The sequence below is a fragment of the Sciurus carolinensis genome, chromosome 4 (genome assembly GCF_902686445.1).
Source record: "Sciurus carolinensis chromosome 4, mSciCar1.2, whole genome shotgun sequence".
Taxonomy (NCBI): Eukaryota; Metazoa; Chordata; class Mammalia; order Rodentia; family Sciuridae; genus Sciurus; species Sciurus carolinensis.
In genome coordinates, this window is record NC_062216.1 from 51,447,285 (window position 1) to 51,463,992 (window position 16,708).

The window sequence follows — 16,708 nt, forward strand, 5'->3', positions numbered from 1 at the left end:
CTCAGGGACTCAGGAGGCTGAGGCAGGAGGACTGCAAGCTTGGACAACTTAATGAGACCCTGTCTCAAAATAAAAAAGGAAAAGGAAAAGATAGAAAGAAAGAAAGACAAAGAAGAAAAAAAAGTTACACCTACCTATAAAAAATAAATAAATAAATAAAAGGAAAAAGAAGAAGGAGAAGAACCATTTTTTTTTCTTGTTTATAATCCAAACTTAAAGAAAAATCATCTCATACCCTTTGTAAGGTCTTCCTTAAATTCACCTAAATCTATGCCACAGAGAGAGTGGCTCAGAGTCTTGCCCTCCCCAACCCTGGACTCTGCCTTTTTCTAGAAACCAACAGAGGGCCAGAAAAGGGGTATCTCTTGTCTCTCATCAGCACAGACCACAAGTGATAAGAGAGTGAGTTCTGCAGAGTTTGTGGCCTGATCAGCAAGGGCTTTTGGGCTGCCAGGCAGAGGGAGGGCAGAAGTCCACCTGTCACTAGTTTTTCTGTCATTTTGCATTTTCAGACAAGTGGCACGCTGGTTTTCCTTCTTAGACAATAACTTCAGGAAAGAATGTTGCTCAAAACAGAAATAAACTTGTTACCTGGAAAGTGGGTTCTGATTCTTCTGTACCTCAGTTCCCTTGTTTGTAAAATGAGAGATTGTTCCAGTAGAACCTCATACATTGTAAAAATTCATTCAAGAAAAAAAGCATATGGGTGCACTAAGATTTAACCCAGTTCTATGCATCAAATATTTACTGAGCCACAATCAAGTGTTTGATACAGGACTCCACCACGGAAGCAGGGGACATCTCAGCATCAGCAATTTCAATCCCAGACACCAAGCAGGACAGAATGTGGCCATTGCTCTAGCAGAGTCACAAATGGGGAAGAGATTCTAGTGGAGGAGGTCAAGGAAGGCTGCCCAGAGGCAGAGGTGAGAACACACATGTGCACAACCCCCTTTTCGACTTTAGTGGGCAGGAAAATGCACATACCCACCACCCTGAGCGCTGCCCACTGCCCACCCCAACCCAATCTGCCCATCGGGCTCCCACCCCAGGCTCTTAAATTAGTCACAGGGCTTTGCTTCCCCACAGGAAAGCAGGCATTTCCAAGCCTCTGCACTTACCCTCTCCCAGCATGGAGGAGGAAAGGGAAGCAGCCAGTTCTCCTGCATAGCCTGGACATCAGCACATAAAGGGGCAGGAGCAGCTCAAGAAAGTGACCTCTGAGCTCAGCCTCCTCACCCTCAGGGGAGCAGCTGCATGAACTGTGACGTCCAGCTGCCTCAGGAACCTCCAGAGACTTCCCAGTTACCCACCTTTTCCTAGATACTGGACTTGGAGGGAGCAGGTGGAGCCTCTGATGATGAACAGAGCTTCTAGAGCTAATTTCTCTCTCTCTCTCTCTCTCTCTCTCTCTCACACACACACACACACACACACACACACACACACACACACACTGGCTGATTTTACAGTCAATCTTTCAAAGTGCAATTTGTCTAGGAAAAGCCAATGTGAGGCCCGTGTTGGCTCCAACCAATGGCAGCACAGCTCTCACAGCTCAGCCAGTCTCCAGTCTGTATTCTAATGGGCCATATCTTTATCAGGGAAATGTCCCTTCTCTGAACTTAAAACTTCTCATGGAGGGTCCCCAGACTCGGAAGCAGAGGAGGGGGCTGTGCTGAGCGTGAGGAGTGCCCTTCTCCAGCCAGGACAGGCAGAGAGGAAAGGAGCGCCAGGGAAGCCCCCACCTGCCCTAGTGGCACCTGACTTCCGAGCAGCTGACGTGGGTGCCAGTCCCTGGTCAAGGGCTGGGCCGGATGCTTTAGGTGGGGGGCAGTCAGAGGCTTGGGGCTGCTTCTGACTCTCCAAACCTGCCATGAGATTCTGGGCTGGAATCTGGGGTCTCCAGCTTTAGGGGCCTGGATTTGGGCTTCTCACCTTCCCGCTGCTTGACCCGGAGATCATGGAGTCCAACCTGCAGGGGACATTCCTGTTGAACAACACGCCGTTGGCTCAGTTCTCAGAGATGAAGGCCCCGGTGTGCCAGTACTCCATGCAGAACTCCTTCTACAAGCTCAGCCCTCCGGGGTTGGGCCCCCAGCTGGCTGCCGGGACCCCCCATGGGATCACAGACATCCTGAGCAGGCCTGTGGCCACGCCGAACAGCAGCCTCCTCTCCAGCTACCCCCACGTGGCAGGCTTCGGTGGACTGGGTTCCCAGGGGGTCTACTATGGCCCCCAAGTGGGGAATTTTTCCAAGGCTGGGAACGAGTACCCTACCCGGACCCGGAACTGCTGGGCGGACACAGGACAGGACTGGCGAGGCGGGCGGCAGTGCAGCAACAGTGAGTAGAAGGCAAACATCCACCCCCAGCCCAGCCCAGCCCACCCAGAGCCACCCAGACTCAGGGGAGGAGGAGGAAGAGGTATGAGATAGGGAACTCACCCTGCCCACCTCACCTCAGCCGCCATTAGGCAGCTCAGCAGAGTCGCCTGGGTCCATCTTCTCAGCTCGGTGCAGAATTGAACTTACCCTCTCTGGCTCCAACCCCAGCTTTGCTTGGACACAGGTGTCTGACCCCACCTTATCTACTGCCACCTCAGCTGCCCTCCCAGGGGACTTCCAGACCTAGAGAAGTTCACACTGCCCACCTCTAACCTCCACAATATCTAAGAGGCAGCTTATTTTTAAAAAAAACTTCTTACTTGTATATGGAAACAATACCTCTATTTTATTTATTTATTTTTATGAAGTGCTGAGGATGGAACCCAGGGCCTCACACATGCTAGGCCAGCTCTCTACCACTGAGTTACACCCCCAGCCTGTGGCAGTTCATGTCGCTTCTGGCCAGAGCCCTGCCGCCGCTTTTTCACCCCAAAAAAGGCAAACCCCACCCCCAGTGAAGGAAATTTGCCACTGAGTCACATTCCCAAAGAGCCCCCTCATGCTTGGCATCTTTCGGGGGACACTGCACGCTGACCCCATCGAGGTCCTGCCTGTGAGTGAGAGGGCTCATTTCCCTTCCTTCTCAGGGTTTATATCAACAGTAGCAGCGACAGCAGTCCAGCCTGCAGAGTGCTGGCTGAGCCAACTTGAACTTGCCCTGACTACTGGAGGGACTCTCCTCATCCCACCCATCCCTGAGCCCCAGTTTTTAGAACCAGTTCAGGTGGCCCAGGATGCAAGTCAGAGACTAGAGGAGGTGGCAGGGACACGTGCAGGCAGGTGAGGCTCACCAGGGAGGCAGGCAGAGGAAGCCTTCACTTCTGTCTGCTCTCTAGGCTCCCCCACTGCAATGAGGTGTGGGATCAACCGTGGACACCCCATAAGCACAGCTGCCTCTCCTCTGCCACACTGCCTGACAGCCTATCTCTCCCTCAACCTGACGCTTGGGGAGTTTTATGAGGATAGAGACCTCATCTCTTAGAACCTGTTTTACAGCCCAGTTGTTTGGCTACTTTAAGCCTCAAGTTGCCCCTTCCTGACCTCCAACCTCCTCCTCCACCCCACTCTTCCATCCTGATTGCATGTACACAAGAAAAGAACTAAGAAAATCAGTGACCAAATTAAGTAAAGGGAGCCAGGACTGAAGATGATGGTCTCTCAGGAGGTCTCTTCCTCCTTCTGTGCCTCTGTCTCCCCACCTATAAGAAGAGGAGATGGGACTTGTGTTGTCAGATTGCCCTGACCAAGGCCCAACACCCGGTGATTCTGCTTCCTCTGAACCCGGCTGCCCCAGAGCAGGCTGCCCTGGCTGGGACTGGGATCTCGGCCCTCCATACCTCCAGGGTCATTGTAGCCATATGATCTTCAGGCTTGGTGACACAGGGGAATAGTACACTGGACCTGGAGGCTTTCCCTCCTTGCTTTCCAAGAGACCTGGGGAAATGGGACTTAGAAGCAAGAAAGTGGGGAGAAATCCACAGGCTCCTGGGACCTTGTCTTGGTGACCTGAAGGAACCTTTCTGTCTTGGTGTCTTGTGCAGAGCATTATTGAGTAGAGAGAACGTTAGACGAAAAGGCAACAAAACTGGTTCTAAGCCCTGCTATCCCTAAATAGCTATAACCTGGGACAACTGCTCTCTGGGACTCCTATCCACTAAGACACAGCAGAGGTCACAGTTACTGTTATCTGAAATGTCAGTAATGCAACTAAAGTGAGAGATATCATGATGCCCCAGCAACCCCAATGGCTTCTCCACAGGAGGGAGCTCACCCTGTGGGAGAGGTAGGGCAGGGCTACATCCTGTGGACAGTGCATGGTACCCAGGTTCCCCTTCTTCCTGTTAATCCCACTTTCCTTCCTCCCACCAGCCCCAGATCCCCTGAGTGACAGCATCCACAAGAAAAAGCATACCCGGCCCACATTCACGGGGCACCAAATCTTTGCCCTGGAGAAAACCTTCGAGCAGACCAAGTACTTGGCTGGTCCTGAGAGAGCAAGGCTGGCATACTCACTGGGCATGACTGAGTCACAGGTCAAGGTGAGTCTGTGCGGGCAAAGGTAACTGCCTTGCAGTGAGGGCACCTGCCAGGACAGGATGCCCCTGCGTGGGAGGGAGGCAGCCACACTTTCCCAGTAACTCCCAGCTCCTCATAGAGAGGCTGTCCTGGTGTGTGGGTACTGCTTGCCCATCTAACCCTAGAGATTATAATAATTAACAACAACCAAAATAAATGGCTGTCATCTAATAACCCTAAGCTGAATGCCTTTTATGGAGTTCCTCATTTAATTATTATTAGTTTTACAGATGAAGAAACAATTTCAATTGAGCGTCTTGCTCATGGTTTCCTGGTTGATAAGGGCAGAGCTAGGATACAAAATCAGATCTGTGGGACTCCAACCTCAGGCTTTCCCCCTCTTCCACTGTCTGGGCCAGGAATCCCAAGCACCAATGGCAGCCAAATTAAAACTGGATTCCTCTTGATCTCCAAAAGGAACTGGATTGGTTTCATTCTTGGTTCAAAGAATGAAAACACCTTTTTCTGCTCACCCATCTGAAAAGAAGATGGGATGGGATACCAGCTGTAAGAAACCTTGCAGTTCAAGAGATTTAGGGAGGGTCCATATGGTCTGGTACTTCACACCCCAGGGAGCCTGAAATAGCCTCATAAATAGGCCTCAGAAGACCTGCTTTTACCTCCTCAGACTGCTGGGGGCAACTTTTCCAACTTTGACATTAGAGCTCTCCCCAGAGACTTTGGGTGGGGACATCAAAGAAGAAAGTCTGGAGCTGTGCTAGAACTGCCTGGCGTAGTGAAGCAGTCAACAGGTTCACACAGGTACCAGGGGCAGATTGAGACCCTAGTCTGGGCTTTGCTACCAGCCTCTGGGACCACCTCTTCAGACAAATGTTTTGCCCTGCTGGAGTGAACCCTGATGAATGGAAAAGGAAGGAAATAATCTGGGCCCCTCTTAGGTATATTTTTTCCTCTTTAGGTGTCTGCATTCTTTATCCCAAATAACGTATTAGAAGAAATTATTAATGAAGTTCAGTGAGAGTCTAAGAAGTTAAAAGAGGGGAGGTTTTTTTTGTTGTTGTTGTTTGTTTTTTTTTTGTTCTGGGGGGCCTGGGGTTGGACCCAGATCCTGGTGTTTAGGGTCTACACTGAGCCACACCCCAATCCCAAGTGATGTGCCCCCACCTGGACTAACCCCTTTCCACCCTGGCATTTCAGCATCTCCCACCCGTGCTCCAGATGGCAAAAGAGAAGGAAGCTACACTGACAGGGAGGGTTGCCCTGAATCTGCACCGCCATTATTTTATTTTACTTTTTATTTTATTTCCTTGCTTTCACCGCCCCCTTCCCCACCCACCCGTAACGTGACTATTACAGTTCACTTCAAAATCGAGCCATTTATTTTCCTACAAAATAAGGATTGCGGTACTTTCTGCGAAGTGGAGCTGTCCTCTTACACAGCGGCCCGGGGGTGCTGCGCGTGTGTGGTCCTCAGAGTCCTTCTCATCCCAGGTGTGGTTCCAGAACCGGAGGACCAAGTGGAGGAAGAAGAGTGCGCTGGAGCCCTCATCCTCCACGCCGCGAGCCCCCGGGAGTGCTGGCGCGGGCGGGGACCGCGCGACCTCCGAGAACGAGGACGACGAGTACAACAAGCCGCTGGACCCCGACTCCGATGACGAGAAGATACGGCTGCTACTCCGCAAGCACCGCGCCGCCTTCTCGGTGCTCAGCCTGGGCGCGCACAGTGTCTGACGCCCGCCCGCCCCAGCCCCACCGCCAGCCCGCCCGCCGGTCCCCACCGCACACGAGGTCCCGGGCAGCCCGCGGGCGGCCAGGCCAGGGCCAGCCTCCCCTTCCCCACGTGGCCGGGGAACCGGAGGCAGAGGCTTCAGAGGGGGATCAAAGAGAAGGGGAGGAAGAGGAGGAGGAAGGGAGGAGACGAAAGAGAAGGGGGGAAGAAAGGGGAGGAAGGGAGGAAGAAGAGGAGGAAAGGAAAAAGAGGATAAAGATAGAAGGAGGGGAGGAAGAGGAGTTGGGGGGAATGGTCAGTCTAGCTGAGGGAGAAGGGAGACACACACCCTCCGAAGACCTGCAAACCTCTCTGCCAATTCTGCAGATTTTTAATTGCACAGGGATATTAAAATGACCAGGCTCCACAGCCAGAAAACTGGCTATGGGACTCCAGACGTGCCACTGTGATTCACCTGTGGTGTTAGGGGTTGGGGGGGGCTTCCCCCAGGGAGGTAGCTGGCTGAGGAGTGAAGAGACTAGGGCCCTGGGTCCAGGTCAACTGCTGGCTGACCACAGAAGAAAATATGGAGTTGGCATATCTGGGTACATTCCTCAGATCTTTGCACAGAGAGGCCCAAGCCCATTACTACCCAGGTTTGAGGAAATCCTGAGGGAGATGATTACCCCTGACACCCAAAATCAAGGATCCCTCATCTAAGCCGCAGGGATCTTTTTGGCCTCTTGTCTCCACTTCACTCTCAAGACAGATCTTTCGGAGACAGGAAGACACTGACTGGGCAAGAGGAGGTTGCAGGCAGACTGAGAAAAGATGGGAGAATCCTAGTGCAAAGCTGCACCTGAGAGCCACCCACCTGGGCATTCACACTGCCCAAGGACAGGACCACCTGAGACAAGGGAGCAGCATCTCAGCAGGGGAGGAAAGGAAGGGCTGGAAAGGACCCTCAGAAACCCCTGCTCCTCCGAAATGGGCATCCAGGCAGGGAGAGGGAGAGCCCCAGAGCAGGGAAAGGTGTGGGGAAGGGCTAAGCCAAACAGCATGCCGAGAATCCACTGCTTTGCCTTTCCTGGGATCACCCTGCAGCCTGGCCTTGGGGCTGCTGCCACCAGAGGGCATTGGCCTGCAGGGTGGTATTTGTTTCACCCCAGGTGATACTGAACTACTGGCAGGAGGGAGAGGGTGGGCTGGGGGAGGCGGGTAGGGCTGGCCATGGAGGAGTGCAGCCCAGAAGAGACCAAGAGTTTGCCCATCCTCACTGGCTTTTAAAAAAACAAAGAGTATAAATAAAAGACCCAGAAACCTTCCCATGGCTCATGTGCTTCTATGAAAAGAATGAGTTGTAGGATACTGGTGGTGGGGTCCCAGACAGGCTATCATGGAGCCAGTGGCTTGGCTCCCAGGAGTCTGTACTCTGGGTCTGTTGCTGATAGTTTCATGACTGGGGTCAATTTGAAATCTCATCTCTCTGGTATGTGCCAGGGAACTGTCCTAGGTGCCAAGAAACCCTTGATTAATTTAGTGGGGTTCTCTGACCCCCCAGGAATTTCTATTCCTAGTGGGGGAAATTATCTGTGAGAGAATCAGGTACCAGAAGGAAAAGACAATGGGAGAGAGCCTAGAAGCACTAAAATAAATTGGACTCCCACTAATCTCTCCCAGGTAGAATGTTTGGGTTATTTGCCCTCCACTCCACAGGAAACTTGGATGGTAGGTACTATTTTTGGTGCATGCCTGAGAAAACTGAGGCTCAGAAAGTTCCTAAACCAACTCACAAAAGAGGCAACCTCAGAGCTGATTACAAGACCCTCTGATATACTTGTTTCAGAAGATAGAGGGAACATGACAAGAAAACATAAATTGTTTGTAGCCTATAAGTTAACCCCTGACAACACCACCTGCTCAGATATTAGTGTCTTTCTTCATCAAGTGGGAAGGAATGGAACTTATAGGAAAGGAGCACAGCTCTGTGTACTGCTGGCCAGAGCAGGCTGGACCACCATAGACCTCAAGGAAGAACCCTTTGCTGACATGATCTTCCTGAGGGAGGCCCGTCTGTTGCTGCAGTAGAAGGGATGTCCCCTGGAGAGGACGCTAAGACTCATCACAGGTTATAAAGAAGAGAAAACTCAGTAGGCTCTGGGATCCAGGCCGTGCACAACATTGACTGAGGCTGGGGGAGCCTGTTGACATCCAGGTGTGAAATCATAGAGCAGGTATGGAGAAAGATGAAAGTGACAAAAACCAAAAAAGTGTTTGCTTGCTTTTCCTTAAGCATACTATTATCTTAACTACTCTATAATAATTATAATGCATGGACGTCTGATTCAAGTCATTTGGGGTCAGTATTGAAAGAAGTATGGGGAAAGGTTTTCCCAGGACACATTTGCTGAGCTAAACAAAACCTCCTTCCATCTCAAAGTTCCGGGACACCTACCACTGGGACCTTTGGCTAAAAGACTTCAGCTTTCTTGCTATCCCTTCTGACTCCTTCCCTTTAACTGCCTTTTATAGGTGGCCAGAACATAGGGATCAAGCAGAAAAGAAGCACTGTCTCCATTTCACTAATTATTGTGCTTACACTTATTACAAAGACTAGATTGGAGCCTGAAGGAGGAACAGAGTTCCAAGGTGAATGACCTAGATTACTTAGGATATTTGGAATGTCTTATTCTCTGTGGGTGTGCACACATTTATGTGTTGCTAGGGAGAACACAGGGTCTCTCACTTCATCCATCTTGAAGAAAGTCCCTGCTTTTATCTCTGATCATAGGAGTGACTTCTTATATGTTCTGAGTTAAACAAACCAACAAAAACAGAATTTTTTGCAAATTCATATACTCCTTGAAGCTCTTCCTTCCACATCATAAACATTTCAGAGACAAGGGGAAAGAAATTGAATCCTGTGCTCTCAACAGCCTTGGAGTCTACTATAATGGGTGTCTCAATAAAGTTCCAATAGGTGGGCACAGATTTTCGTCACAACCCTCATATTTGTATCTTCTGATTAGAAGACTCGGGGGCATTTTCTCAGCAGGTCAGGGGTGAGAATAGGTGGATGTCAATATTTTATCAATTTTGGAATGGCCACATCCTGAAAGCAACAATCAGAAGAGAGATGAAGAACTGAAATCTCACTTCTGGTAACTCTTCCTCATACTCAGGCCACCTGAGGATTTGACCCCAGAAAACTGCTAACCCTGCAGTGTGGCATACGGCAATGTGGTCTGTTAGAACTGGACTCAGATCACTGATCCACAACTCTCTGTATCATTGGGTAAGTTATTTAACCTCAGAGCTTCAGTTTGCTCGTATGTAATATATAACAAGTACTCATCCTCTGCAAGTTTTTGTAGATTTTCAATAATGAGCGTGCCTGGCATATACAGATAGGAAACAGTAGCTCTATATCACTCAAAGAAGATTTTGGAAGCTGCTATGATTTGAACGTTTGAGTCCCTTGCAATTCATATGTTGAAACTTAACTTCCAAGGTGATAATATGAAGAGAAGGGGCCTTTGGGAGGTAATTAGGCCATGAGGGCTCCACCCTCATGCATGTGATTAGTCACCTCATAAAAGGGTTGGAGGAAGGCCTTTTGGCCTCTTCTGTCCTTCTGCCATGTAAGGACACAGCATTCAGGGTACCATTTTAGAAGCAGAGACTAGACCCTCACTGGACACTGAGGCTGCCAGCACCTTGACTTCCCAGCCTCCAGAACTATGACAAATAAATTTCTTTAATTCATAAATTACCCAGCACAAGTGGACTAAAGACAGAGGCTGACAGTACTGGATTTGAGTCTCAACTTCACCAAATAGTAGCTGGGTCATTGTGACCAAGTCAGGTTAGGCTCTTTAAGTCAGTCGTCCTCATCTACAAATCAGACTGGTAAATCAGTTCTACAACAAATGAAATCATGCATCAAGTATCAGATGGTATGGGCACTTAAATAGGAGCGCACCCACACTCTCTCCCTCTTTCAACTCACATAAGCAGCAGAGCAGTTCTAAACAGGTCTGCTCAAGAGTGGGATAAGTGGGTCCAAAGTCACAGCTCCCTGTCTGTGTCAGGGCTCTGATTCCAGCATGTCAGTCACTATCCAGGAGGTTGAGGAAGGACTCCATGAATGACCATATACATTTCCCAGAAACACCTCTAAGATTCTGAACTTGAGGGAAGGAGTCTAACCAGGTACCCAAGGCTGAATTCAGCTTGCAGATGTGTTTCCTTTGGAGTACAACAGTGCTTCTACAGAAACTGGAGCTTGCGGTTTAGCAGGGTGAGCCTGGCCTGATGAGTTATTTCTCCCATTTCCCCACTCCAGTCCCTGTGGTCCACACAGTTTCATCGCCTGCTGGGCTCCCGAAGGCCTCTGGGTCTGTAAACCCCTGCTCAAGACATTGCAATGGAAAGAACTGATCCATACACACGGTAGTGGCCTCGTATAAGGACGCATTAGAAATGCAGAATTTTAGGCCCCATCTTAGAATCAGCCTGTTAGCAAGATCCATCTGGTTTGTGTGCACACTGCAGTGTGAGAGGCACCAGAGTGAACAACTGTGACTGCGTGCATAACGCCCCTCTTCTCAGAGCACAAATCATGGTCCAAATTACAAAATTTTTAGACTGGAACTAGGGATGTAGGACCACTGGAACTAGCATTCAAGAGACACTGAGTTCAATCCTTAACACCAGAAAAAAATAATGTTAGACTGATATGAATGAATATAGGTAGATGTGCAGCATTTGTGACCATATCACAGTTGGAACCCAACCATAAGCAGAATAAGAAAACTCTTCTGAGGCCAGGTATGATAGAGCACACCTATAATCCCAGCTACTCAGTAGGCTGAGGCAGGAGGATCACAAGTTCAAGATCAGTCTGGGACAATAAGACCCTGTCTCACATGAAATTTTAAAAGGGCTGGGGATGTAATTCAGTGGTAGAGTGCGTGCCTACTATGTGTGAGATCCTGGATATACATTGGTGTATATATATATTGATACTGGGGATTGAATCTTCTGAGGGTAAGAAAATAGCTATCATAGGGTCCACATACTGCTCTCCCAGGTAAGGCCTCGAGCTGTGTCAGAAGACTACATTCCAAGGGGCCTATGATTGGAGACACTGGACAGTGACCACCAGCAACGACTGACAAGGAGAAAGGAATTTCAGAACACACCTAATCCAGAGAAGGATTTTCATGGGGAAAAGTATCTTGCTTTGAACAATTCTTTCCCTGATGATGCTCAGATAAACAAAATGGTACCAAATACATAACAATCCTCCCTTTGGGATCACATCACTTCAACTTGGCTGTAAGGATGGGTGGAGGGTTCATGGAGGAATCTAACACAGACAGGCCTCCTAGCAGAGGCTGAGGTCATGGGGAGGAGGCTAAGGTATTTCCTGTGTCACCTTGTCTGTAGGACCCAGAGCTTGATGGGACCTGTCAATCAGGGTGCCAAAAAGGCATCTGTTCCCTAAAAAGCAGAAGGTCCAGGGCCTAGGGAAGATTACAGCATCTTTTGAGAGAGGGGGGGTCCTTCCAAATGCTTCGCTCCCCTTAACTGGTTTATCTTCCAAAAGTTGTGGGTGATTAGTGTGCCTGTTTTCCAAATGGAGAGAAATTGGCTGACACACTCCACATCCATGAATAGTCGCAGTGATTCTGCTCCTCTCCCAAGAGTATGCCATGTGGTTCCACCACAATGCTGTAGCAGCAGCCACATCCACTGCCACTCCTGTTGTTAAAGCTCTGTGAAGGTCAATAAGTCACTCAGGACATGCTGTTCAAGTGCATAGTTCAGGAGGATCACAATTCAAGTTCAGCCTCAGCAGTTTAGCGAGGCTGTGAACAATTTAGTGATGCCCTATCTCAAAATTAAAATTAGGGCTGGGGAGATAACCCAGTCGGTAAAGTGCTTGCCTTGCAAGCACAAGGCCGTGGGTTCAATTCCCAGCACCACACACACACACACACAAAAAAAAAATTCTGTTCAAAATTTAAATTTAAATTTAAAAAGGACTGGGGATGTAGCTCAATGGTAGAGTGCTCCTGGACTCAACCCCCAGCACTAAAGTAAATAAATAAATAAAAACAAAAACAAAAATATTTTAAACATAAAGCTGGGCTCAGTGGTGGAACATGCCTGCAATCTAAGCAATTTGGGAGGCTGAGAGAGGAAGATCACAAGTTCTAGGTCAGCCAGCCTCAGCAAATTAGCAAGGCCCTAAGAAACTTAGCAAGACCTCATCTCAAAAATAAATAAATAAATAAAAAGGGTTGGGGATGTGGCTCAGTGTTTAAGCACCGCTGGGTTAAATCTCCACGTACAAAAATGCAAAAACAAAAAGATTTTAAAAGTAAATGCTTGCTTTGCAAGCACAAGGCTCTGGGCTTAATCTCCAGCACCACAAAAAAAAAAAAGTAAAAAGTAAAAATAAGGACTGGGGGTGGTGCCCTCCTTTGAGAATCCTCTATTTAAGCTCCTTGCCCAGTTTTAAACTGGACTGTTTTCTTGCTGTTGAATTGTTTGGCTTCCTTATATATTGTAGATGATAAACCTTTATTAAATGTATGGACTGAAAATATTTCTTCCCATCTAAGGTTGTCTCTTCAGTGTTTCCTTTGCTGTACAGAAGCTTTTAGTTGATGTAGTCCCATTTGTTTTTGCGGGGTTTCTTTGCTTTTGTGACTACACTTTGGGAGTCAAATCAAAATACAAACAAAAAAATCATTGCCCAGACTAGTGACATACAGCTTTACCCCTGTGTTTTCTTCTAGTAATTTTATAATTTCTGGTTTTGAATTTAAATCTTTAATACATTCTGAGTTGATTTTTATAGATAGGATTTCAATTTCATTCTTGTGCATGTGGATATCCAGTTTTCCCAGCACCATTTGTTGAAGAGACTGCGCCTTTCCTATAGTGTGTTCTTGGCACCTTTGTTGAAAATTGATTGACTATATGTGCCTGTGTGGGTTCATCTCTAGGCTTTCTATTCTGTTCCATTGGTCAATGTGATCATTTTTTATACCAGTACCATGCTGTTTTAATTACAATAACTTTATAGTATAGTTTGAAATTGGGTAGTGTGATACCTTCAGTTTTGTCATTTTTGCTATAATTGCCTTAGCTCTTTGGTTTGTGGCAGTGGGTCCACATGAATTTCAGAATTGTTTTCTATTTCATTAGAAATTTGGTGCATTTTCATACACCTTTGCATTTGTTTCTCAAACTAATCATCATATTTTATTCCCAATTTGCAGATGAAAAAAACTGAGGTTTAAAGTCTGAGGTGACCTGTCCAAGGTCAAAACTCTTGTGGGTGAAACCAGGGCTGACACCTGTGTCTCCTAGCAATAAGCCAGACCAGTCCACTACCCACTCATATAGAAGTTCCAAGTCTCCAGCAGACACAAGACAGCTAGGTGAAATCCTCTAACCAAAGACCTACTGATTGATGGGCTAGGGTTGTGGCTCAGTGGTAGAACACTTGCCTAGCATGTGTGAGGTACTGGGTTCAATACTCAGCATCACATATAAGTAAATGAATAAAATAAAGGTCTGTCAACAACTAAAAAAAAAAAAAAAAAAGACACACTGATCAAATGTGTTTGGTACATTATTTTATAGCAAATGTCCTCTTTCTTTTTTTTTTAATATTTTATTTATTTATTTTTATGTGGTGCTGAGGATCAAACCCAGGGCCTCCCACGTGCTAGGCAAGCATTCTACCACTGACCTACAACCCCAGCCCCCAAACGTCCTCTTTCTTAGTGGTGTTTCTGTGCCTTCATAGTCAGCTACCAGTATCTGGATAGAGTAGGCAGAGATGTCCATTTAGGCAGTTTCCCAGATTCACCCAACAATAGGACTTGTTACACATTCAGATCCCTGGGGACCTTCCTGGGTATTCAGATGGAGAGGGGTGGGAATGGAATATGCCTTCTTAACCAGGTGCCAGGGCACCCAGCATGGATAAATTTGGGAAATAGTGATTTTAAAAATCAAACTTAACTTAAATCCACATTTTGGTTCTCCCTGTCTCCTGTAGAGTTGTTTGCAAATGGCCTATATTGAATTCTGTAGCATTACCTTCTCCAAATAATAAAGATACAAATGGCCCCAGAAGGTAGCAAGATGGAAGCAAAACAGTGAAGGGTCCAGGTTCTCTTCCTGAGGAAGGATGGATACATGACAGGGCCCACAGGCTTCCGTAGCCAGATATCTCAACCACGGCTGTGATACCTGTGGGAAGGTCTAATATAATAATATATATATATATATATATATATATATATATATATATATATATATATATATTTCCCTCCCCCTCACCCCATAAAAGAAAGCAATCAGGTTTGCAGTTCTAGTACTGCTTTGGCTAGGAAGCTGATGCTTCTGGTCTTTGGAGGGTGTATAACTCTAGCCGCCTTTGTGGAGATGCCTATACTGTCACTCACTGGAGTAAGGAAATTCTCAAGAGACCCTGACAACCCATGGATTTGAAAAAGCCTTAGTGGGGAAGAGCAACACCCACTGCATCTCTGGAGTTAGTTAGTTTTGTTACTGTAACAAAATATCTGATAGAATCAATTTGAAAAACAAAAGGTTTATTTTGGTTCATGCTTTTAAAGGTTTTAATGCAAGGTCATTTGGACCTGTGCTAAAGCAGCCCATCTTGCCAGGGAGCATGTGGTGTAACAAAGCTGCTCACCTCATAGTGGCCAGGAAATGAGAGTTAGATAGAGAAAGGGGAAGGGACGTGGTCCTACTATTCTCTTCAAGGGCACACTCCCAGTATCCTAAAGCCTACCACTAGGTCCCACCCTTAAAGTTTCTGCCACCCCCCATAGGTCAAGGACAAAGTCCTTAACGCCTGGGTTTTGGGGGAAGCTTACCCAAACCATACCACCTGCTTTATGATCTGCCTTGTACTATTTGGCTGAGAAGGGTCAAATTGGGCAGGCTAGAATAAAAGAAGTAAAAGGTAGAAAGAAGACAAAAGGAAGCGGGGAAACGGATGGGGGGGCTATAATTGTAATCTAAAAGTCTTGTTTTAAGTTCCACATACCATTCTTCGGAAGCCAAGCCAGTTCTCTCTACCAGGCCTGTCACTTTCCAAGTTAGTTTTTCCCTAGGTTGTTCCCAAATTTCTGAGAGATCTATAAATCTTCACTCACAACCTTAAAGTTGCTAAAAATTCACCCACTTATAAAAATTTCCGTATGCCCTGGTAATTATCACACTAAAACTTATATTTTTATAAAAGACTGAGCAAAGGGAGATACAAAATCTCTAACCTAGGGAACTTTCCAATGCTGTCTATTAAGCAGATCATGGAAAAGATGTTGACCTAAGAATTCTGAGGATTGCCAGACCACCACAAATGAACTCGTGATCCCCAAACTGGTGTTATTCCCACGGACCTTCCCACACCTACCCCTCTCCAAATTTCCTTTCAAAGTTGAAGACCTCCAAAGGCAAGTCTCATTCTCAAGATGGCCTGCATTTCCCCTGAATGTATACTTGTTGTTTTCCTAAATAAACATCTATGCCTCCATATCTGCAGCATGCTGAAATTCTTTTCCAACATGTATGTCAAGGACCGCGCATCCTGAGTTGAGGTACCCATCTCCCAGACCTCCTCGAACTCTGGTGACAAAACTGTAGGCTTCTACTTGCTCTGTTTAAGTTGCACGGAATCTACCAATCACAAAACACTCACTGCTCTGACCCCCATCTTGTTACCTCATCACTTACGCCCAGGAGTCTTTTGATATCCTTCCGCCAGTCACCCCCACCTCAGAAGCCCTGGCCTGTCCTCTCCAATACTATTTCTCACTCTTCTGAGCAATGGACCAAAGACCAATCCTACATTTGACAATGGCCTTGAATGCAGATGGAGCAAGGGCACTGTGGCATGCGGAGGAAGAAAGCTTCAGGAGACCGGCAGGACTACCCCAGACTCAATTTGCAGGTCTGCTGAGAAGGCCTCCTTGTGAGTAGTAACCCCAGGGGGCATGATACGAGCTCACATTCCTAAACAGGAAGTCTTTTCTACTGTTTCTGTGGAGGGATGACACCAGACCTAAATAGGAAAGGCGATGTTGGAAGTGGTAAATGAAGTCTGGCTTTTCTCGCATGTCCAGCCATTTGCCAGCCACTTTCCCCACTGCCAACCCAGAAGATGTGTGTTCAAAAGCCCCTCATTAGGCCTCTCTTAGCAGGCAAACAAACACCATTAATCTTAGTAAAGTGAGTGAAAGCGCATTCACCTGTCCAAGCAAGAGAATTAATATTGTGTCAATAGGAAATTAGTGTTTACCTCTGGCCTTTACCTCTTCCCTTTACTACAAAAAGCCCAGGAGAGACCAGCCTAAATGCCAGACCAGAGTAAAAGAGAGTAAAATAAAATCCTGAAATGCAGGAGTAGCCAGGTGAGGTGTGATAGCCAGGCCTTGGTCCCCTAAGACTCTCTCTGCTCC

At 47.3% G+C, this 16,708-nt stretch overlaps 1 protein-coding gene across 1 annotated transcript; it reads left to right on the forward strand.

Annotated features, from left to right (window-relative positions):
• Positions 1–1,963: 1,963 nt before the first annotated feature.
• Nkx6-3 (NK6 homeobox 3) lies at positions 1,964–6,214 on the forward strand. Its single transcript, XM_047547889.1, has 3 exons — positions 1,964–2,345; positions 4,316–4,485; positions 5,975–6,214. Exons 1-3 carry the CDS (start codon positions 1,964–1,966, stop codon positions 6,212–6,214), a joined length of 792 nt encoding a protein of 263 aa, XP_047403845.1.
• The last annotated feature ends 10,494 nt before the right edge of the window (positions 6,215–16,708 follow it).